Here is a 23,508-nt window from a genome sequence, read left to right as displayed (position 1 = left end):
CATGCAAGAAAATGATGTGACAAAGGGAAGTAGTCGGGAAAGACGGGACGCAAAAGCATAACATGCCTTTGTCTTTTTCCAAGCAGCAATCCCCACCTTCTACGCCAGGCACTCCATATCCGTTAAAAAATCCCCCAGTCGAGTGATCCTTGAGACCTTCTCGTGTAACGCCTTGAAATGTGTGTATGTGTGTATCTCCGGAACATTGTGTGTTATATATCACCCCTCCTCTTCATCGTACTGTCGTAGTTGTCGTAATTGTTCCGGAGCTGTAACGGCTCGTCCTCCCTATAGGACCATACGCTTGCTGCGGACAATGAAGGGAGATGGCATCTCGGGCTCTGTGTTAGGATCCCAGACAGCGGGTGGGCTGATGCCGCCGCCTCGTTGCTTAACAGGGCTTCTCCGGCCACCGTAGCCGAAGCCCTTCTTTGCGCCACCCTCGTCCTCACTCATGGTCTGGAGGGGAATGCCGCGTGCTTGTTGGAGCTCAACAAGGGTACGGCCTTGAACAGCGCCGTTGTTGCGTAGGGCTTGGGCACGGAACGCTTCGTTGCCCTTCTTTGACGGGAGACCGGCAAACGGCACTGCCTTGGTGGTAGCGCCCGCCTTGCGTGGCGATGTCGATGCGTTATCAGTCGACTTGGCCTTTTGCCGAGAGGGAGATGCTGCAACAATGGGTACTGCAGAGACTGGTCGTGGCTTGGTAGTCCTAGGACCAAGGAGGTTTGGCGCATTACCGAGACGCGTGTTGGCCTTGAGTAGCGGCGCCTGAGCATTTGCAAGGACTTTGAATGGGTCATCATTCCGGGGGCGGCTACCAGAGGCACTGCGGGCTCGTGTAGGCGACGGTAACACTGGAAGATCATCGTCGTCATCGAAGTCGCCATTCCACTCGGCCTCAGTTGGCGATGGAGGGACGTCGGCTTCCCACCTCTTTGCGCCCTCCTTGGCGGCAGCGAAGATATTTTGCTTGGGCTGCGCATTACGGCGGGGAGAAAGAGATAGTCCCTTGAGGGATGTCGGAGCGGGTGAAGGCTCGGCCATCTGAACGTCCATCGGGGAGTCGGGGACTTGTGTTGACGAAGGCTGGTTGAACATGGTACGGGCGCGCACAAGTGGACCGCGAGACGGGCGTTTCGCTTTTGGCCGTGCTGCAATGACAGCATCCTCGGCGGTGTCATCGAGGGAAAGTGATGACAAGTCTGTTCCACTCGCGAAATCAGAGTCTGTGTTTAGCGTGTTTGTTGAGCTGTTGGCAGTTGGGGCCTCAACATCGGTTGGGAACAAGGCGGCCGATGGCCCTGTTGCTGAAGTTGTCGGTGTGCTGGATCGAGGAGCAAGCTTTGGTGACGTGCTGAGACGGTTTGGATACATCTTCAGAGCACGTTCTACACGTCTGTTTACCTCGCCTTCAAAAGTGGCTTGAAGGTGGGCAAGTTCCTTTTGGACGCGCTGCTCGGTCTGGAGCTTCACCTGCCGCTCGATTTCTAGCTGGGCCTTGACTTCCCATTCTCGGCGCAACTGGTCGTCAAGCTCTTTGCGAATCCGAGAGATGGCCTCGCTCGCCTCTTTCTCGCGCTTTGCAGTAAGCATTCTCTGCTCGCGCAGATCTTGCCCTAGTTTAACCACCTCCTGCTCTTTGCGCATCAATTTGACGATTGGCAAGTTCAAAAGAGCGGCTGTGTCTGGGCGGTGATCGGGCGTGGTGTTCAGGCAGCTGGCAATAACTTTTCGAAGCTCGGCCGAATAGCAAGCAGGAATGTCGGGGTAGCGTCCCAACTTGATCTTGGAAATGAGCTCGAAGTGGGTTTTGGCATTGAAAGGAGGAGACTTTGTGCACATCTCGTATATGATGCAACCGAGGGCCCAAATATCAGAGTGAGGTCCATACTGCTCAGCCTTGCAGATTTCAGGGGACATGTAGAACGGGGTACCAACGTATGTGGATGCGAAGTCGTGGGATTGGAGGATCTTGGAGAGACCAAAGTCGCCGAGCTTGACGGAGTTGTCGTCGCCAAGGAAGACTGCTTCTGTTAGTATGCACAGGCGAGCGTAAGGAAAATGGTGACACTGACTGTTTTCAGGCTTAAGATCACGATGAAGGATCATGGGTTTGCGGGGGTCGCGAACAGGCTTCGCATTGCCGACGAGACCCATGACGTTGCGGCCAGCGGCGGGCGGGTCTTCACCATAATGGCAGCGATACAATGCGCTCACAATCTGGCTAAAGATGCTCCAGATAAATTCCTCTTCACACATTTGGTTCTTGTTCTTCAGTTCACGGATGACTCGGCCTAGGTCGCCATTTCCGCAGTACTCCATGTACAGGTGAAGGTCCTGGGATGCCTTGATGTGGTCGCGCTCGAAGTAGGCGACAATGTTTGGGTGTCGGAGTTCCTTTAGGATGGAAAGCTCGGCCTGCAGCTGTTCACGCTCCTTCTGGGACATTTTGAGGTAGCTGATCTCTTTGCGGCAGAGAATCTATGTAGCGGTCAGCAGGTGTGCGGTGTGACTTGTGCCTGAATTGCGTACATATCCATCCGACTTGCGCTTGACCTTGCGAATAACTCCAAAGGAGCCATGGCCTGCAGCTTGTTAGCAGGTGACAGCAGTGTGAATTGACGTCGAGGCCATGTGCATACCAATCTTCTCGAGCACGTCGTACTTGTCTTCCTCGGGCATGGTGGCGGTAGGGCTATTGCGCAAAAGACATGCAAGTATGGGATGCAAAAACAAAAAGAAGAGCAGGCTGCTGTGTTAGTAAAGCTTCGAGGGCCGGTGGCGGAGGAGTGCAGAGGACGACGGGAGAGGCGGGATAGAAGGCCAGGTTTCTTAGGTGTTTGGTGCTGTTTACGCTAGCGGCCGTCAACCCAGCAACGCAGCGCACTAGCCTGGCTTTGTCCTGCTGGCCGGCCGGGGTCTCCCTTGCACTCGGCCTTATCGATAGCACACCTCCGATCTGCGCCGACCCTCGTCATAGCACCATATGGACATCGTGCATATCCACACGTCCTCGATGCTTGTTGCCACTGCGCAAAAACAATGGATGTCAAGAAAAAGTACGAGATCGAGGCCGCCCTCGCGACTGAGGCGCAGGCCATCTCGTCGGGCCAGCTCAAGGAAGAGAACCCTCTCGACCTGAGCGACGACTTTAGACTCTTCTGCGAGGCATGCCGCCGTGGGGACCTCAAGGTCTGCCAGGAAATGATTTCGACTGGAGTCAACATCAATGCCAGAGATAAGTTTGACTACACGCCCCTCATTTTGGTATGACACCCCCACCTTGCTGCCCTGCATAATCACAAAGGCTATGCGCTGACTGCTCAAGGCCAGCCTGTGTGGCCACTACGAAGTCATACGCCTCCTGCTTGAGAACGGCGCCCTGTGCGAGCGCGATACCTTCCAAGGCGAACGATGTCTCTACAACGCGCTCAACGACCGCATACGAAACCTCCTCCTATCCTACGACTATGCAAAATCGTCGAATCCCCTGCAGCCGCTTGCCGCACACATCACCTCCCTCCTGACCAGGACCGAGCCCAAGACGACAGACATTACAATCACCGCCTATGGCCAAGAATTTCACCTGCACAAGTTCCTCCTCGCTGCGCGATCCCCATATTTTGCAAAGAAACTTGAGGGAGCGCCCAGCACATCTGCGTGGAAACTGCCAGACACTATCCCAGCAGAGTCGCTTGGTGTGGCGCTGCAGTATCTATACTTTCAAGAGGTCTCGATTCGGCGGGCGCTCTTTGGACTCGACGACGAAAAAGAACGCGTGGTACTGAGCGGTATCGATAAGATCGGCAAGCATCTAGAAATAGAACGCTTGTTTGAAGATATCACCGAACTCTCAGATCGACGGTTGTTGCGCCAACGGCGCGCAGACGAACTAGAACGGGGTCGGGACCAATTGGAATCTTGGTTTAAAACAAACATCCTCCGGCACAAGAAGGTCGTGGATACCGACAAGGTGGATAGCATACGATGGGATCGCCAAAACTCAATCTTTGCCGATATTCTGCTGCGTGCCGACGAGGATGAAGAGGAGAATGAAACAGGCCAGCCATTGGGGCCGTCAGAGTCGTCGACCCCGCCTGTCCGAACCACTTCGGGGCCCCTCTCAGGTATACCTGTTGGTCCAGGTCGAGCGCGCTCACCATCGCGACAGCGGGCGCCGCGCAAATCGACCGTCTTCCCTACGCATCGAGCCATGTTGCTGCGCTCTGAATATTTTTTGACAATGTTCAGCTCCCAATTCAAGGAAGCGCAGGACACACCCCACTTGCAGGTTGTGACGATTGACTGCTCGCCAGCAGTTCTCGAGACTATTTTGAGGTTTTTGTACACTGAGCGTGCAGATTTTGGCCTTGACATTGCCATTGACGTGCTATTTGCAGCAGATCAGCTCTTTATTGAGAAGCTCAAGCAGCGCGCAGCCATTATCATTTCTGCTCTGGGCAACGGTGCAACCTCTGCTGTAGAGTCAGATAATCCCCGCGGCGCTACCGATGCCGATGAGGCTGTTGACATCTACGAAGTCATTCGGGCAGGTTGGGATACCCGTGTACAGCGTCTGGAGGAGTTTGCAGCACGGTACATTGCTTATCGCCTCGAGTATTACATTGATCAGCCTGAATTTGCCGAGCTTGTTCAAGAATCTGCAAAACGCGTCAAAGCCCGACAGGAAACAGATACTGTTGAACTCGTCGACGATATACGGTACTACCTCTCCGAACGCTTCAGACTCCGCTTCGAAGACAGTGGATTAGACGAAATGATGGATGAGAATGCAGCAATCAGGGTAACAACTGAAGGAGATATCGTAGATGCAGTTGGCGATCTTGCTCTGGAAGATAATGTGACGGAGAAGACAAGAAACGACGAGAAAATTGCATCTGTAGAGCAACAGGTTGCCACTGGTGTCATTAGGAATCTAGACGGCGAGGAGGTGGGTGATGAATTTGCACAAGATGCAATGAACTACCAGATTTTGTTGGGCAAGATAGATACTCTTCTAGAAAGGCTCAACCTGGATGCTTAGACGGCGGAATAGAACAAGATGTACTATAATCATTCTTTCACCTGATATTCCCGGCGGATTTTCGACGATAAGCAACTGTATGTATAGAAGCTGGCACAAAGAACTATATTATGATTTACACATCCGGCTTTGGTGACATCATGAGAGTGGGGTAGTAGGTCCGAACGGAAGCTTCCCCACCAAGCAGCCGACGGCAGCTTGACAAATACCGAACCAACCCATCATGCGCACCATTGCTCGTACAAGATCGCTTCTTTGCCAATCTACTCCTACTCGCTTTGCTGCACACAACTTGCGCCGTGCTTCAATTACTGTACCACGATCTGTTTCTAGCTACCAACACCCAAGTACATATAAACAAAAGCCTACCACACCGACACGACACATCGCAAACATGTCGACCGAATCCACACAGTCGAAGGCATGCTGTGACACCCCGGCTGTCGTCAGCCAGGGCTACCAGCCCAAGGGCGACTACATCCAGGTTGATGGCCTAAAGACATGTAAGTTTCATCAATTGCCCGTCACAGTTCATGCTAACAGTAGCTCAGATGCAACTGGCCCCAAGGACGCGAAGATCGGCATCTTAGTAGTATACGACATCTTTGGCTTCTTCAACCAAACCCTGCAGGGAGCCGACATCCTCGCCTACACAGACAGTCAAAAGTACCAGGTTTTCATGCCCGACTTTTTCGAGGGCAGCCCAGCCGACATTTCCTGGATGCCACCAGACAACGATGAAAAGAAGAAGAAGATGGGCGAGTTCTTCCAGACAAAGGCTGCACCCCCGAAGACTCTGCCGCGTATCCCCAAGATTGTGGATGAGCTGAGTCAAAAGAACGGCATTGAGAAGTGGGCCATTGTTGGCTACTGCTGGGGCGGAAAGGTGTGCTCGAGTGATTTCATAAACTGAATACATGCTGACATCGCGTAGATTGTCAATCTCTCGTCAATGGAAGGTACAAAATTCAAGGTCGCAGCGGCATGCCACCCCGCTATGGTTGCTGGGGACGATGCGCCTGGCATTACCATTCCCTACATCATGCTTCCATCGGGTGACGAGGACAAGGGTGATGTTCAGAAGTGGCAGGAAGGTATCAAGGTTCCTCATGTCGTAGAGTGGTTCCCAGACCAGATCCACGGCTGGATGGCTGCCCGCAGTGATTTGAGCAAGGAGGAAGTAAGGAAGGGTTATGAGCGCGGCTACAAGCTGGTGCTGGACTTTTTCCACAAGCACCTGTGAGTTGAGAAAGACTTGAGCGACTGATGAAGAGGAAGCTGAGTGTGTTAGGGTCGGAGAGGCGAAGCTCTGAAGCAGATATGAATTTGGTGTAATATGATGAGAACAGAAATAAATACTATCTATGCCATCATGACAGCAGTAAAGTGAAGAAACTCAATTACAACAAATGAGCGCCTTTTGGGTAATTGACAAACCCAGCATTGTGTACTTCAACAGGAATCTCTGTACATATGTTCCGTCGTACGTGCCAATCCGCAGTATGTTTGTATGTACATAGCTGTAACCACCAAACAGCCACGAAGCTGGCAAGGCTAGCCGAGCTCAAGGACAACACACAGCCACCGCCCCACCAGGACTGCCGCATCAACTTCCAGGCTTTGTCAGTTCGGCTAACTGTTGCCTGAAACTCGCTGTATGTATCGTGTACCTCGTCTCCCAAGCCATTCCCACCGTCTATCACCAGTCTACCTGAGTCGATGCGTCTTCTCACACACAACGAAGACGATACACTCGTCATCAAGCACTTTGACGATGAGCCAGTGCCTCCTTATGCGATACTTTCTCACACTTGGGGTGAAGAAAACGAAGAAGTGACATATGCAGACATCAGCAATGGAGTCGGTCAGGGCAAGGCTGGCTACGAAAAAATCCGGTTTTGCGGCGAGCAAGCACGGCACGATGGCCTACAGTACTTCTGGATCGACACATGCTGCATAGACAAAAGCAATAAGTGTGAGCTTGCTTCCAGCATCCGTTCGATGTTTATGTGGTATCGGAACGCAACACGATGTTACGTTTACTTGTCAGATATAATCAGCCCCACTTCAGCGATCAATAGTGATCTCCCTCAGCATTACGAAACACCACCTGATCGTCAGTCACATCAACTCGAATTTTCGAAAAGCAGATGGTTCACGCGATACTGGACATTGCAAGAACTTCTGGCCCCGTCCGAGGTATACTTTTTCACTAAACAGGGAAATGAACTTGGCGATAAGCTGTCGCTGATATCAGACCTATCCCGGATCACAGGCATTCCTAAACCCGCTTTGCAAGGTGCGCCATTGTCTCATTTCACCATCCAGCAGCGCATAGCATGGGGAGAACATCGAAAAGCGACCGAACCGTTAGACAGTGTGTATGCTCTTATGGGCATCCTTGGTGTTAGCGTGTCTCCAATTGATGGGGAGAGCCCAGCAGAAGCGATGCGTCGAGTCGAACGTGAAGTCGACAGGCAAAACAAGTGTATTCAGGACCTACAATCTACCAATCCTTACGATGACAAGACACGTATTGAAGCAACAAAGGGCGGTCTACTAAGCGATTCATACCGCTGGATCATCGACAATAGCACCTTCCAGAAGTGGCAGCAAGATCTTAGCACTCGACTACTCTGGATCAAGGGCGATCCTGGTAAAGGCAAGACGATGCTGATGTGCGGCATACTTAACGAGGTGCAGAAGACTACGAGACACAACAACACAGTCGCGTACTTCTTTTGTCAAGCGACCGATATGCGTATTAACAATGCCGTAGCGGTATTGCGGGGCTTGTTGTACATGCTCGTGATTCATAATCCGTTCTTAACTTCGCATATTCGAAAACGGTACGACCAAGATGGCAAGAAGCTATTCGAGGACGTGAATGCGTGGGTAGCCTTGTCACAGATTTTTGTGGACATGGTATGCGACAAAAACTTGAACACAGCTTACTTATTTGTTGATGCTCTTGATGAATGCATCACAGATTTACACAAGCTTCTGGACCTAATAATTCTTACTACCGCCAAATCGACTCATGTTATGTGGCTGGTGACTAGCCGAAACGAGAGTCACATCGAGCAGAGATTGAAGTCGGTCAGTGACGAGGCTAGGCTGAGCCTAGAACTGAAGCAAAATGCAAGGCAAATCACACAAGCGGTCGAAGGGTATATCGACCACAAGTTGTCTTCACTCGAAACTCTTGAAGAGGGCAGCATACGTGATCAGATTCGAGATGAGATGCGGACGAAGGCCAATGGCACTTTTCTTTGGGTCGCTTTGATGATTCAAGAGCTCGAGAAGCACGACTGTTTCGATCCTTTAGCTGTAGTGAAAACAACTCCAGCAGGCTTAGACCCGTTCTACGATCGAATGCTTGCCCAGATCGAGCAGCAAAAAGGTTCTGCAGATGTTCTCCGGATTCTGCTTTGTACAGTAACAGCTGCGTACCGTCCGCTCTACCTTGCTGAAGCAGGAAGTTTATGTGCACTACCAGGAACGACAAAGATGCACCGAAAAATCATCGCCTCGTGTGGCTCATTCCTCACCATTCGCGGCGAACAAATCTATCTTGTCCATCAGTCAGCAAAAGATTATCTTAACCACAAGATGGAGAACAATTTTCTTCCTTCTCCAACGACTATTCACTATCAGATATTCACTCAGTCTATCAGGCTATTATCAAGTACGCTGAAACGCGATATCTATGCTCTAGAGCAACCAGGAATCTCAATCGACGAAGTGGAAACACCTAGCCCCGATCCTCTCGCGAATATACGTTACTCGTGTGTCTACTGGGTTTTTCACCTTCGCGACTCGGAACTCGGTTTCGCCGGCCACCCCAATGTCCACCACACTGCAACACTTATTGAAGAATTTTTAAGAAAAAACGTCCTTTATTGGTTCGAAACGTTGAGTCTCTGCAGAAGTCTGGACCTATCTAGATCGAAAACCAAATGTCTGCTGTCGGTAGTAGAGGTACGTTACAAACATTCCACATTTTGTGCATGTAAGGTTGGATCGAACTAACACAGGCAGAGATTTGGGCCGACAAATTACCTTTGTTGGCTTGTTATGGACGCATGTCGATTTGAAAGAATGCTTGGAGGGATCATGGGGAAATATCCTCTTCAAACATACGTATCTCTACTACTATTCAGTCCACGTGGTAGTCTGATAACAAAGCTGTTTCCGCACGAGAAGCCAAGAAACATTGTGATCCAGCCATCCATGAATAAGCTTCGTGCTGAGATTCCAAAAAGAGGTGCTAACTCAGTGGTGTTCTCGCCTGATTCGACAAAGCTAGTGTCAATGTCAGAAGACAAGACAGCCACGATCTGGGACACACAGAGTGGGTTGTGCCTGCACACGCTCAGGGGGCACGACAACACTATTCATGCTGTAGCTTTTTCGCCGGACATGAAAAGGCTAGTTTCAATGTCAGGAGACAAGACGGTCAAGATCTGGGACATACACAGTGGGTTGTGCCTGCACACGCTCAGGGGGCACGACAACACTATTCATGCTGTAGCTTTTTCGCTGGACATGAAAAGGCTAGTTTCAATGTCAGGAGACAAGACGGTCAAGATCTGGGACATACACAGTGGGTTCTGCCTGAAGACGCTTACGGGACATACACGCCCCGTTAACTCAGTGGCCTTCTCGTCTTTAGCAAGGCTAGTTTCAGGGTCACGGGACAAAACAGTGAAGATATGGGATACAAATACAGGAGCGTGCGTACGGACGCTGATAGGTCATACCTGCATCGTCAACTCAGTGGTCTTCTCACCTGAATCAACAAAGATAGCGTCAGCTTCATGGGATAAGACAGTCAATGTGTGGGACGCACATACTGGAGCATGCCTACAAACGCTTGTAGGGCATAGACATGTTGCTAGCTTAGTAACCTTTTCGCCTAGTTCCATGAAACTAGCGTCAGCATCCTGGGACAAGACTGTTAAGATATGGGACGCACATAGCGGGGCGCGCCTGGAGACTCTTGAGGGCAACAGTCGCGTCAAATCACTAGCATTCTTGCCAGACGAGCTCTCTATTCAGATCAATGGGAGCAAATTCTGTCTCAACAACTCTGTTGATTTCACCACTAGGAACGCCAATTTTGAACACGCGTACAATGCTAGAGGATACGTCGGTCTGAATCCGGGCTGGATCACACATAACGGAGTGAACTTTGCCTTGATTCCTGAAGAATTCCGCCCTATACGTTCAGTTGTAAAGCATAACAAGATAAGAATATGCTCAAAGTACGGACGAGTGTGGGTATGCACCGTTGGTCATACATAGTTTCTTGGACGACATCCGTTGGGTTATCCCTATGTCTTTTTTTCCCTTTCATTTCATTTTCTTAACTTTGTTCACGAAGATTACGTAGGTGTCCAGATAACTATGTATATAAGCGAGATGTGGTCACATTAAAAAAACAAAGTGTCATTGTGAATCTCGAGGAACCAAACAAGCAAAATATGATGCAGAAATGAGTGATGCACAAGAAGAAAGTTTCCAGAAAACCGACAGTAGTATGTGCCACAGCCTCAATGCGACGACGCTGAGCTTAGCATACATTGCTTGACGCAATGTACGATGCGTACGCAGCGCAGCGCTACTACCACAAGCCGGCGCATCCCAAAAAAGCTACCATGTGCGCGGAGCATAACTAGCTACGCAAAATCAACACTCTGTAACAAAACCCCTCACATCACATTGCTCTTTGACTTTGTATTGCAAAACTCCGGATCCGCATCACAACGACCCAACCGTCACCTAAACATCAAACCTCGATGAGCTTTCCCCACCTAATCATGACGAGTGTATCCCCATAGAAAATTTATACGTTCTTTTTTCTTGCCACAGAGATTTCATCGAGAAAGCCAGCCTCCATGTATGCAAAGACTATGAGCGGATCAGGTTTGTGCAAGCTGGAAGGCGGGAAAGCTTCAAGGGGCTGTGAACGTGGGAATTGTGGTTCTCTTGAGCTTTGGGTGGCCCGCCTCTCTACTCCAAATTTCGGGCCAGAAGATCTGACTAGCGGGAAGCGTCACAATTGGTAGTTTATGCTTCGTCATTGGCTAGCTTCCATCGTGACTGTGAGACTAGTAGTGGCTGTTTGGCTTGTAGCTGTGCACCCGACTGTCAGCGCAAGGGCATACTAGCTGATGCATGTTTGTGCTTCGGCATTGATTACTTTACACAGTATGATAATGATGATATCTTCTGTCAATCAGATTTAATCATTCTGAGTTTCCGCAGTACCTCAATCTTATCGAACCTGCTGTATGTATTTGTCTATATCGCTGATTAAGATGTGTGTGTGTGTGTGTGCACGCGCAGCATGAAGTGGGAGTAATGCGCTAGAGCCAGCCACCTAAGCAGTGAGACGCCTCCTCCTAATCCTTCACACCACCTGGCTGGATGTGAGTCTCTTCAAATGTCTCAATCAGATGCTTCAGTCCAGTTTTCTCCGGATCGTCGCTAAGGTTGATAATGGGAATTGGCCAGTGACTGTACGGCCTTGACATAAGTTCGAATCAGTTGCAGCGTCTGTGGCTTTATGACACTGTAAAGTTGAATACCAAGCGATGTAGCGATATGGATATTCTGGGCCTGGCTTTCGAGAGCCTTCGCGCACAAAATTATTGTTGGCCGATAGCCATCCAAGTTGGCAGGATCTTCGCCTGGACCTCCTTCTAAGAGCCTGTTGGCATCGTTGCCAAGCCTAGTTATTGCGGGGATGAGCCATGGATCGTAGTGAACGAAGCTGTGCCGCATATAGTACAGGCGTATCAAGGACTCGAGCATGATCTCGGAGGCACGCATGATCGCATATGGAGTCTCCACTACACCGAGACCGTAATCGGTACCCTTGTTACTGGAGTTCGCAAGCAGTAATTGCATCAAAGCTATTATTGTTTGGTAATACTGGATAATGCAATGGCATTGGTAGTACATTGATTACGATGCAAGTCAGCCTCCACAAGTGTCAAATTAGGCAACAAACAGAGAACATGAAGGACACTCAAGGTCCAAAGCACGAACCCGAGGACAGAGGAAGTGATGGAAGCGGGCAGAGTATTGAACTTACTAGAGTGAGAAATGCAAAGGCATTACAAGTCTCTCTGGCTGCAAGATATCCGGCTGCGCTTCTTCCCAGGCATCAAGTTTTCGCTCAAAAGCAAGGATCTCACTGGTGTTCAGTGACCGTCGTGATCTTCCAAAACACAAACATCCTAGCTCGTTAATGACAGTAGAGAGCCTAGCCTCGGCTCTCATGTAGTATCTGAGATTGAGCGGAGTCAAGTTCTGGTCATGTGGATATTGTACCCAGATCTCCCCGTACTATTATAGTTCTCGTTCTATGTCTAGTACAGATGTTTGTAAGGGATCTTTTATGTGTAGTTCTCGAAAGTAAGAATAGTCGAACATCGTCTGCCATGAGAATACCTTCCATGCAGTGAATAAACGCGCTTCAGCCATCTTTGGATCTTCTTCGGGGTTGCTGGCGTCAAACAAATGCATGTGGTGGCCCATTGTTACGGCTTGCTCAAGAAAGAATGTGCTGAGTTCGTCCAGACTGTTGAAGGCATAGGTCATGCTTAGTACCAATGCTGCTTGTATTGTGGTGATCTGGGGTTTTCCTGTCAATTCCACATCCCATATTCTTCTTGCTTCTGCTAGGAATTTATAGGTGAGAGATTCTGGATGCCCACATCTTGACTCGATCTGGAATGTCAATGCGCATTTGCTAAGTCTTGTCTTAGTAAAAATGTGTGCCAATAGGGACAAAAGGCTCTTAGACTTGCGATAGATAGGAGAGCGTTCACCAGAAGCGGTGAAAAGAACAAAGTTCCACCTGCTGCCATGTCTTCTAGGAACAGGTCCTTGTGCACTAAAGGGGCGCACGGGTACTGGCCAGTGAAGTAGAGGAAGATGAGCCGTATTAGCAAACGATTGTCAGAAATTACTATTGTCCATGGTGTCATTGTGATCTTATCTATTAGTGGCTCGACCATTTTCGCAGTGTGATAAGGCATCGTATACGCGCTTCCATATCTGGCAGTGAGCTGCTTATTTTCGGCGTGAGTGTAGGCTGGGGATGATGAGACAAGCTTGTAGAGGCACGAACTCATGTACGAACTATCTCTGACAAACAAGCAACTAGGCATCTTGGTCATGTACGGGGATTCATATTGAGAAAAAGTTTCTGGTATGAGCGACAGTTGCAAAAGCAAATTCCCATCTCGTACATGCTTCACGATGGAGTCAATGTTGGTACCAGCCTTCAGAAGACGAAAGACCTCTACAGCGTCTTGTTCTGTCATTGTTCTTAGGAACCCAATGAAGTCTTCGTACGTGGATTGCTGTTGCTGCAAGTGTCCGTGCTTCTTCCAAATCTGGCGCGTTTCTGTTGGCGTATAGTAGTCGCAGGTTGAGTTACGCTTGACACAAGCAGTACAAGTAGGCTTGCCATCACACTAGGTTTGTTAGCACGCTGTGAGTATCGCATGCAAGGTCGCCGGTAGTCAAATACATACTCTTGACTTGTGTCGGCGGCAACTCTGACAGGCCACTACTATTTGCCGTCTCTTCGGATGATCCTCTACTGGTAGAGTCCTCCGAGGCCGTACAGCGGGTAAAATTGGTCGAAAAGGGGTCATAGTGCGCATGTTCACCTAGTTATAGCCATGAACAGGCCGCGGAGAACTGTATGTTGATTATATGCATAAGCTTTCAGTAACCTTCGAAGAAAATCTGGAAAGCTATCCAGAGGTAGCAGCGATAAGGAACTTCATGGCGATTATTGATGGCGTAATATGGGGCCGCGGAGTTCAGCTCCTACCCAATTAAGTACCGCTAGACGATGTACTTGCTCACAAAAAAGCAATCCGAGCTGACCGAGCGTGATACGTTCTCATATTTGTGGCTGGATAATTGCTATAATGAAGACTATTTTGTGTTGCTTATTGCGCAGGGCAAAAGAGAGGAGAATTGCTCCTGAGTGAGCTAAGTGATGATTCAGGCTTTATCCCCTACGTAGCCAATCAACAACAATCACTATGTTGACCCCAGTTTTTCCTTCACTATCCTTGCTAAGGCAATTCAACTATCATAGACTCTCACATCTAATGACATCACTCCGGACATGTACGTTTGTGTAAGACCTGAGCAACGTCGCTACCAAGACAACATGTTGATAATTATAGGAGGTGCAAGCATCTTTTGACGGAACTCCATAATTGACTCTTCGATCCCTATCCGCTGCGAGTTACAGCTGCGCAGAGGGCAGCTGAAAATTGATTGGGAACAAACCAACCAGCCAATGCTTGAGTTTGATTCTCCACCATAGAAGTGTCAGTAAATGTATTATTTCTAGGCTCACAATGTCTCAGCTGGATCATGAAAGCGTACCACCTCTTGCCTAACGTTACTAGCGTGCTGAGGCTGCTGCTTGATGTGGTGGATACTTACACCTTTCAGGGTTGCTAGTTTAGACCGCTGCGCTAAAGAGTAAATTCAGGTCGTTGATGATCTTGCTTATTACCTTGAGGCAGCTCGCTTGTTCGGAGGCATGGCGATGACCGTAGTACTAGTTCACTCGAGGCACATCTGGCGATATTGCCCCTAGTTCTCCAAGACATACGATGCTCAAGTAGGAAATCTCTTTTTCTGGACAGTGTTTCTCTTCCCACGTCATGGAAGAGGGGGGGAGGGGACTGTACTAATCTCCACGTACCCTCCCACCGATCCCCAAAACAGTAGACCCTATTACACGCACTGTGAACCAACGACGTCAAGCCATGTATCACCACATCTTTCCCAACCCAAATCCCATAAAAAGCAAACATCAAATAGAATTTCACCAACTGTCCCTTGTTGAATTTGCATCAGTGATAATCAGCTAATCCGCGCGCACTCAAACCACAGATCCCAACAACAAATAGCGATAGTAAATCGGGTACGGGAACCCCGTGATTCGTCGAGCTAAACGTCGGTACAACCGCACATCAAAAAAGGGGTTTGAGGGAAGATAAGGGTGGTAAGAGAGAAGAAAGAGAGTAAAAAAACAAGATATACGCATTGGTTAAGGGGGAGTGTAGAAAACCCGTGAGACCCGCATCCTTTTTTATATACGCGAGGGAGGGGGCGGGGCCCTTTTCTTAGGGTTATAAACGACTGAGACAGGGTTTGAGGAAAGGGGGAGGGAGGCTGAGAGAAGATAGAACGGGTGATAAAGAGTGAGATACAAGTTGTGTCAAAGTACGAGAGGAGAGAGAAAGAGAGGCGTGATTGAAAAGGGGAAGGTCCAGGTAAAACAGTGGGGAGAAGAGGAAGAAGAAGCCATGGCAACCCGAAGCATAGAAGAGCAGCAGGAAAGCAAGCGACGCCGCTTTTGCCGGTACATATCTCAGATGCTGTGTTTCGCAAGTTGGGATCCAGCACGGGTACTACACCGGGATGAATTCGACTGTTTCGTCGGGCACTGAAAAATATTCCCACAGAGGAGGAGGAGGAGGAGGAGGAGGAGGAGGAGGAGGAGTAGGCAACCAAGCACCAAAGCAACCCTCACTTCATCATCTCTCGAATCGTAACCTCAACCGGTACCGGCGTCCTCCCGGCCTCGCTCAACAACCCCTCAAGCGTCCCATCCTCAACCGCACACTCCCCCCGCTCCAGCGCTTCATACGTGCTACTCCACCACTCGACGGCCGCCCTCTCCATGCCCATCTCCCGCACATAATACAACTCAAACTCTCTCCTCGCCACAACCTTCAACCCCACCTCCTCGCCCCTAACCTCTCCCACCACCCTTGCCACATCCCCCAACGACCTCCTCACCCTCTGACACAAATAAAACGTCTTGCCCACCCACCTCTGCGGCTCCCCCGCCAGCACCTTTGCCGTCGCAAACCCCAAATCCGCAATCGCCGTCCAACTGACCTCGCCGTCCCCAGCCACCACCACCTCGGTCCTCTTCTCCGCGCCAAGCCCAAAGTAATACCCAAGATACAGCGGCCAACTCTCGCTGTACAGCCCCTCGCGCATCACCGTCGTACCCACAACCCCGCGCTGCTGCAGGTCTTCGAGATACGCCTCGGTGCGGACATGTGCGCGCATGACGGCCGCGCATGACGGCCGCGCAAACGCGAGAGACGTGTAGTAAATGTGCGTGACGCCCGCGGCGACGGCGGCGTCGATGGCGGCCCGGTGGTGCGCTTCGCGGCCGGTCCAGAGCGGTGCGGAGTCGTAGTCCATGGCGATTGCGGGTGTGGAGACGAGGAAGAGGCGTGTGCAGCCGGCGTATGCGGTGCCGAGTGAGGCTGGGTCGGAGAAGTCTGCGTGTCGGATTGTGAGGGAGTGGGCGTGGAGGTGCGAGAGGCGGTGGGAGGAGGGCGAAGTAGAAGTCTGTTTTAGAAAAAGAGAAAAGTGTTAGTTAGGTAGGTTAAGTCTAGAAGATAGAGAAAGAGATATAGTAGATGGGTCCTTTGGAGCGAGGGGATGAGAAGAGAGAGAGAGACTTACACAGACGACAAGCTCCTTTGGGTCAATGAGTTTATGCTCGAGAATAGCGTTGAGGACTGCGCCGCCCAACTTTCCAGTGGCACTTGTTAGAGCCAGCATGTTGGTGTAGTTGCTATTTACAAAATTCGACAATGTCTTCTCAGTATTATACAAATGTCCTCGCTCTCTTCCTTTTCTCTTTTCCTTGTCCTTCTTTTGGAAATCACCTTTTTTTTCCACCGTCGATTTCTACTTTGATACGCGCTTGATGGTTGTTGTTGCTTCTCTGAAAAGAAATAGCATTTGTCATCTGGACATACAACTTGGAGCCATGACGTCTAGTGATAATCAAGGGTCCACAATCTACGGCACTTCGAAATAAGAAAAAACCAGTGGGGCTCGGACATTACTTAGCTGCATAAAACCCGAAATTGCTTCTGTAACTGGTGGTCCTTGATTTGCCTAGACACCAAGAATAACACTGATGTGCGCTTCTCAAACGGTAAAATATGCATTTACACAAAGTCCTCGATATCAACATTTCGCTATATATGTGACCTCTTATATGCAAAATCCGCCTTCTTCACTCTTCCTTTCTCCCTGTAATCAAAACCTAAAACCGGTGGGGGGGATGTGCCGCTCCCAGAAAGTTGCCCGAGACAAAAGAAACGCCGATAATGATGCTTGTTGAAATTCCCAACCCAGCTTATATACCCGCTGGTTTTAAATGACCGTAGATATTTGTCGTTAGATGCAAAGAAATGTAAAAGAACAAAAAAAAACAGTGCTTCGGTATTAGAAGCCTTTATGCATAGCGCACACTGCTCCGATGTACTGGCGGTGGCATTGGAACATTTCCGTCGGTTGCATTCCCATTCGGTGTCCAATGGCCTGGTTGCGGTCCACTTGGTGGATATTGGTTGCGACTGTTATTATATTGAGTCATTTGTGGTTGGGCGATAGGGTCGTTCCTGTGCCTTCTGCTCTGGCTGCCATGCTGGTTGCTCTGGTAGGGCATCGGGGGTGGTCGAGCAGCGGCGTACTTCTTGAGTCTTGATCGGCGACGGTAGGAGCGCAAGCAGCAGCAGAAAATGCATAGGAGAAGTGCACCACCAACTCCTGCAGCAATGCCAATGACGAGGGAGAGATTGCGTTGAATCCAGGTAGTTATTTCTTTGCCGACAGAGCCGCCTTGGCAAACACCCTAGAGACTGTTAGTGATTGAAGAAAACAAATAAATGACTTGACATACGTTTTGACATGTGCCTCCTCCTGTACAGCTGGTGCCATCCAGGAAGTTTTGTTGTAGTCCATAACATCTGGCACCAAACTCTGGGCTCGCACAGCTGAGCATGCAGTTGCTGTTGTCACAAGCATAGGTATCGTTTCCTTGGGTGTAGCTTCCCATGATAGTCTTACACTGCATGTCTCTGCTTGTGCATTGGCCAGAGGCACAGGTGAGGCCATTGCCGCAGTCGGTACCATCGGGCTTTGTCTTGTCCTCGGGGCAGTAGGGTGAAGTTCCAGTGCACGTCTCCTCGGGATCGCACGTGCCGACTGAAGCGCGGCAGACTGTGCTGGCTGAGGCGAACTGGCAGTTGCGGCAACAGTCTTCGTTGGAATCGTCGCACACGGCGTTGTTGATGAACTTGCAAGTTTGCGGGTTGCAGCAAGCATTGTCCTTGCAGCCTGAAACGCCACCGCAATCACACTCCTCGTCGCCTTCGACAATACCATTGCCGCAGGTTGGTCCAGATAGCAGGGTGACATCGCGGTTGTTGGTGAGACATTGAGATTTGACGCTATTACGGCCAAGCGCTGAGCAAATATTGCCAATAGTGCAAGGGGAGAAGCGTGAAATACCGTCCTTTGTCGAGGGATTCATGATGAAACCACCATTTGCGTCGCAAGAGCTCTGAGTAAAGGGACAACATTGTTGCGCATTGACAACATCTTGGTTGGCGCATGTTTGTGATGTGCAGTCGTGTACGGCACCGTAGGTATGGCCTGTTTCGTGGGCAATGACTTCCCATTCGTTGTCGGTCCTGATGACTACGTTGGCGCCGGCAACTGTCTCGCCAGCTTGTCCGCTGTTGTCTTGAGAGCCTGCTGTGCAAGCTTGTCCGAGCCAGGCGAGTCCGACGGCGGATCCAGTGTTGCAGGTTGACAAAAGGGTCCAGTGAGAGTAGTTGTCACTTTGCTGCCCTCTCCACTTGGAGAACTCGTTCAGACGGTCTTGAATGGTGATGCTGTTACTGCAGGCCTGGTTCCAGGGCGTGGCTTGTTGTTGCTGTGTCGGGCAGTCGGGTTCCGTGATGAGGAGATTGGCGACACCAAGTGAAATGTTAAAGGAGCTCTCAAAAACCTCCGAAGCAGAGTTCATTGCGGCGATGATGTTGGATTGCGTCTTGTTCTTGTCTCCGTTAAAAGACGTTACATAGGTGCAGTCGGCAGCTACGCCGACAAGCGCAACCTTGCGGGTACTGGGGCAGCCGGCAGTCTTGCCAATGGTGGACGAGAGATCAACACCCGCACCATTGCCTCCGGGCTGTAGGTCATCCTGTCGCTTGAACATGGCGGTGATGAGAGATGGCGACATGGCCGACGACTCGTCTCGCGCGCGCATGCTGGCAAAGACAGGGTGGTCTTCCTGCGTGTTGAAACTAAGGTCGTCGGACGGACATCCAACTTCCTTTGATCGCTTCTTGAGTTCCATGTTCTCATCCGAATTCCTGCCCTTTCCCATGTCCGAGTCGCGGAACACAACCATGAACTCCTTGGGACGCAAATCGACATCGGGATCTTCGGCCATGCGCGTGGCCTTGTAGCTCGAAGCCATCTTGACATGGTGGTGGTCGTGGTTGATAGAAAAAGTGCCTTCGAACAGCGGTTCCAGACCGTCCTCGCGTAAGCCAATGCGCGCCCAACCGACATTGTCCCATCGGTTACCCCTCTTCAGCCACGCCCTGCCCTTGTAAACTTTGTGTTGCAACCGATCAATCGGTTCGGACCTTGCTATTGAGCCGTCTGCGTTGAGGTGTGTGATGCGTCCGCCGTCCACAAACAGGTCGTGGTTAGGCTCGAGGCTCAGGCGGATGCGCTGGCCCGACACGTCGAAGGCAAGGTCGAACGAGGACACGGCGGTCACCCGATGTGTCTGTGTGAGGATGTCTGCATTTTTGACGAGGGCAATTCTCTGCAGCGGCTCGCGGGCGCGCGAGGCAGCGGAAGCGACCGTGGCGAGGCCGATGACGAGGGCAGCCTGGAGACTGCCAAAGAGGCGCATTCTCGCTCGGGTGGCGGTGCTCTCCGTTCAGGAGGTGGGCGAGGGGCGCAAAAGGGGAGGATAAACAACAAAGAGGAGCAGGGCGGATATCAGGACAACGCAGCGAGAGACATGGGTGGGCAAAAAAGCGACGATGGGCTATGGACAAACACTCGCAACGAGGCAAAAGGGCTATTACTGAGCAAAACGAAGGCTCGGCGGACAGCGGAGAGTCGTAATCGCTGTGCACAGCCCCCTGCCAGCCACCGTCTTGGCAGCCGGCAGCCGGAAGCAGAGGGGGCCTGGGCGCGACACGGATGAAACTATGTAAGTACTGATGGCAGCGATGCTCGTCCCTCTATACGCGGGCATGCGGCTATGCGGCTGAACCTTGTGCACAACGACAACGCTGGTTGACATGCCGCCGAGGACCCTCCCCCCTTTCCTGTCTGTCGGCCACGCAGCGCCAGCGTGCTCCGGCGGCCTGTCAGGCTGGCGGTGGACCACCAAAACATGCTGCGTATTGCTCACATCCATAGTACATGATTACCGACTAAGGACTCGACATGCATGCACGCATACCTGAGACATGGCACAACCGCCCAAACAGCACCTTTCCTGTCCCTCTCCCCGCGCATACCGCACCCGTCTCACCATGGAAACGCCTGCCCTCGGCCCATCTTGCCCTATACCAATACCAACTAGCCTACTTTGTGCTCCGCCGCTATCCCACTTGCACACCCACCCTTGGCCACCCTGCTCGCTGGTTGGCCGCCCTCTGCCGACTTCCCCACTGAACTCCCAACTGTTGCCCTCTCAACCACTGACAGGCCTCTGGCAGCCCTTGCCAAGTCGAGCCGGCTATTTCTTCTTCGCCTGGTGCACAATGTCGATGATCTTGTCGACTATCGACGGATCCGAGAGCTGTCCCACATGATTAGCCCGCTTGCCACAACAATACGCGTCCTCGTCATCACCATGCAAAAATGCTTGGCCGCATCCTGTCTAGACTTACCGTTGTGATGTCGCCCAGCTGGTCCTCCTCTCCAGCCAAGATCTTGCGCATGATGCGACGCATAATCTTGCCCGATCGTGTCTTGGGCAGGTCCGGCACTACAAAAATCGCCTTTGGTGCGGCAAACGGCCCAATCGACTTGCGCACTTGCATCACCAAATCCTTCTTAACCTGATCACTAGTCTCGGCACCGTCCTTGAGCGCCACAAACGCGTTGACGGCTTGGCCTGTCAACTCGTCATGGATCCCCACAACTGCCGCCTCAGCCACTTGATCTGCGTGATCGTTAGCCACGTGCATGTACCACCCTGTCTCTACGCTGCAGCTTACGGTGCTCAATAAGCGCAGCTTCAATTTCTGCTGTAGACAGCCGGTGTCCCGATACATTGACAACGTCGTCGACGCGTCCCCGGATCCAGTAGTAGCCCTCGTGGTCTCGTCCCGCACCGTCCCCAGTGAACTGCCCTCGTTAGCCCATGTTAGAATACTCGGCATTTTTTTTTCTTAGACTCACGTAGTAGCCCCTGTAGACCGTCAGATATGTCTCCATGTACCGCCGGTGTGCTCCCCAGACTGTGCGTGCCATGCTGGGCCATGGCTGCTTGAAGGCTAATACACCCTCAACGTCGTTGCCGTGGATCTCCTCGCCCGAGACCGGGTCAATAATCGCAGGCTCAATTCCAAAGAATGGGAGAGATGCTGATCCGGGCTTGGTGGGCGTGATACCTCCCAGTGGCGTAATGACGTGAGAGCCAGTCTCGGTTTGCCAATAGGTCTGTCAAACAATCAGCACATCATCCCCCGGATATATACTGGATCAAAACTCACGTCAACAACATGCGCCTCCTCCTTGCCAACAACCTCAAAGTACCACTTCCACACCTCAGCCGCAATCGGCTCACCGACAGAACCAAGCACTCTGAGTTTCTTCATGTCATGCTTGACGTGCTCGTCACCCGCACGCTTGAGCAGCCGCAGCGCGGTCGGCGCAACATAGAACTGGGTGACATTATGCTTGGCAACAATGTCCCAGTACCGTGAGAAGTTGGGATAAGCAGGCGTGCCCTCGAAAACAACAGTGGCTACACCCAGTAGCAAAGGCGCATATACGACATATGTGTGGCCCGTGATCCAGCCTACATCACCACCGCAGAAGAAGACGTCGTTGTCGTGAATATCAAAGACGTACTTTCCAGTCGCCGCAGCTCCGAGAAGGTAGCCACCCGTTGTGTGCATGACACCCTTGGGCTTGCCAGTAGAACCAGATGTGTAGAGCAAGAAAAGGGGGTCTTCCGAGTTCATTGGCTCTGGTGCAATGTAGCTGGGCCACTTGTCCACCTCTTCGTGCCACCACCAGTCCCGGCCCTTTGTCCAGGGCACTTCGGCGCCGGTGCGCTTGTAAACCAAGCAGTGGGTGATGCCGGGGCATTGCTTGAGAGCATCGTCGACAATCTTCTTGGTGCTGATGGTCTTGCCACCGCGCTTGCCCTCGTCGGTGGTGATGACAACCTTGCACTCGGCATCGTTGATACGGTCGCGCAGGGAATCAGACGAAAAGCCAGCAAACACGACAGAGTGGATGGCACCAATACGTGTGCATGCCAAGAAGGAAATGACTGCCTCGGGAATCATAGGCAGGTAGAGAGCGACAGTGTCGCCTTTTCGTACACCCATCTCCTTGAGTGTAAAGGCTAGCTTGGAGACCTGGCGGAGCAGTTCTCCGTATGTGATGATGCGTCCATCGCCCTCGTCATCAGCCTCGTAGATGATGGCGGGCTTGTTGGGGTCCTTGAAGGCATGGCGGTCCACACAGTTGTAGCTGGCATTCAGCCTGCCCTCTACGAACCACGCATTGTCGCCGTGCTCAAAGCCGCCCGAGTGTACCGTCTCAAAGTCGCGCTCCCACGTGAGCAGCTCGCGTGCTAGCCTGCCCCAGAAGACCTTTGGGTTGGTAATCGACTCCTTGTACAGCTTCTGGTATTCCTCCAGGTTTGCAAGGTGCGGCTTCGAATGCGGATGCTTGCTGTTCACGACAAAATAATGACACTTGTCAGCTGCTGTTTCAATTGCTCTCATTCACACAACAGGACAATTGCGCGCGCCTCCATTCGGCCAAACGCTCGGCGCCGCGGGGTCACCCCGCCCACCTCGTGAGCTTTGGAGCTTGGGTTGAACGCCGCAGCTGTCATTGTCTTGGTACATGATGTAACGACCAAGTAAATGTTGCACTCACTCGAAAAACGCCTTGGGGACGTGGAAGGTGTCGACCTCATGGGCCTCAGCCACGACTGGCGCCGGCGGCTTGACGTTTCCTTCGGACATGGTGTCTTTTTTTTTTCCTTGCAGACGGGAATGTGACCTTTGGGCGAGGGTGGGGGGAGGGGAACAAGAGGAGCCCAGCTTCGGCGCGCTGCAATTTCGCGACGAGGATGCTCTAGAGCGTCACAAAGGAGGGTTTACGAGCCGCGGGCGAGAGTGGGAACGTGTAGGCTCCAACAGATATATGTAGTATATGTCTCAATACCGGGTAAAGGGGTCGGCGAATATGTGCGATGACCTGCGGCAGGGGGCCCCCAATTGAAGCTGCTTGCTGAATCTTCCGGAAACCGAGCTCGCAAAGCAAAGTGGAGCTGGCTGCGCGCGTCTCTTTGTAGTCGGCCTGTC

General features: G+C 51.4%; 6 protein-coding genes across 6 annotated transcripts; 2 read left to right on the top strand and 4 right to left on the bottom strand.

Annotated features, from left to right (window-relative positions):
• Window positions 1-145: 145 nt before the first annotated feature.
• On the bottom strand, window positions 146-2,783 carry PSV08DRAFT_23833 (kinase-like domain-containing protein). The gene is made up of 4 exons (XM_066092279.1): window positions 2,646-2,783; window positions 2,536-2,588; window positions 2,079-2,484; window positions 146-2,027 (listed from the first exon to the last, which is right to left on the bottom strand). The coding sequence occupies exons 1-4, from the start codon at window positions 2,683-2,685 to the stop codon at window positions 289-291; spliced, it is 2,238 nt and encodes a 745-aa protein (XP_065949755.1). The 5' UTR covers window positions 2,686-2,783; the 3' UTR covers window positions 146-288.
• A 262-nt stretch (window positions 2,784-3,045) lies between these two features.
• PSV08DRAFT_368028 (ankyrin repeat and btb poz domain-protein 1) lies at window positions 3,046-6,290 on the top strand (the record flags this gene model as incomplete). The annotated part of the gene is made up of 6 exons (XM_014229298.2): window positions 3,046-3,270; window positions 3,332-4,954; window positions 5,120-5,124; window positions 5,294-5,550; window positions 5,599-5,933; window positions 5,982-6,290. The coding sequence occupies 6 exons, from the start codon at window positions 3,046-3,048 to the stop codon at window positions 6,288-6,290; spliced, it is 2,754 nt and encodes a 917-aa protein (XP_014084773.2).
• Window positions 6,291-6,766: 476 nt separating this feature from the next.
• PSV08DRAFT_194664 (uncharacterized protein) lies at window positions 6,767-10,504 on the top strand (the record flags this gene model as incomplete). The annotated part of the gene is made up of 2 exons (XM_014229299.2): window positions 6,767-9,028; window positions 9,089-10,504. The coding sequence occupies 2 exons, from the start codon at window positions 6,767-6,769 to the stop codon at window positions 10,352-10,354; spliced, it is 3,528 nt and encodes a 1,175-aa protein (XP_014084774.2). The 3' UTR covers window positions 10,355-10,504.
• Window positions 10,505-11,539: 1,035 nt separating this feature from the next.
• PSV08DRAFT_368026 (uncharacterized protein) lies at window positions 11,540-13,731 on the bottom strand (the record flags this gene model as incomplete). Its single annotated transcript, XM_014229300.1, has 5 exons — window positions 11,540-11,936; window positions 12,150-12,403; window positions 12,434-12,820; window positions 12,889-13,503; window positions 13,600-13,731. 5 exons carry the CDS (start codon window positions 13,729-13,731, stop codon window positions 11,540-11,542), a joined length of 1,785 nt encoding a protein of 594 aa, XP_014084775.1.
• A 1,894-nt stretch (window positions 13,732-15,625) lies between these two features.
• On the bottom strand, window positions 15,626-16,699 carry PSV08DRAFT_383919 (uncharacterized protein; the record flags this gene model as incomplete). The annotated part of the gene is made up of 2 exons (XM_014229301.2): window positions 16,586-16,699; window positions 15,626-16,468 (listed from the first exon to the last, which is right to left on the bottom strand). Exons 1-2 carry the CDS (start codon window positions 16,682-16,684, stop codon window positions 15,629-15,631), a joined length of 939 nt encoding a protein of 312 aa, XP_014084776.1. The 5' UTR covers window positions 16,685-16,699.
• Window positions 16,700-16,982: 283 nt separating this feature from the next.
• Window positions 16,983-23,468, bottom strand: PSV08DRAFT_407131 (ADAM 8 precursor). The gene is made up of 7 exons (XM_066093767.1): window positions 23,078-23,468; window positions 21,673-22,867; window positions 21,359-21,619; window positions 21,175-21,304; window positions 20,845-21,119; window positions 17,817-19,826; window positions 16,983-17,768 (listed from the first exon to the last, which is right to left on the bottom strand). The coding sequence occupies exons 1-7, from the start codon at window positions 23,164-23,166 to the stop codon at window positions 17,370-17,372; spliced, it is 4,359 nt and encodes a 1,452-aa protein (XP_065949754.1). The 5' UTR covers window positions 23,167-23,468; the 3' UTR covers window positions 16,983-17,369.
• Between the last annotated feature and the right edge of the window lie 40 nt (window positions 23,469-23,508).

The sequence above is a fragment of the Bipolaris maydis genome (assembly GCF_028858645.1).
Source record: "Bipolaris maydis strain C4 unplaced genomic scaffold PSV08scaffold_2, whole genome shotgun sequence".
In the NCBI taxonomy this organism is placed as follows: Eukaryota; Fungi; Ascomycota; class Dothideomycetes; order Pleosporales; family Pleosporaceae; genus Bipolaris; species Bipolaris maydis.
The sequence above is the reverse complement of the archived record's forward strand: the minus strand, read 5'-3'. Positions and strand labels throughout refer to the sequence as shown.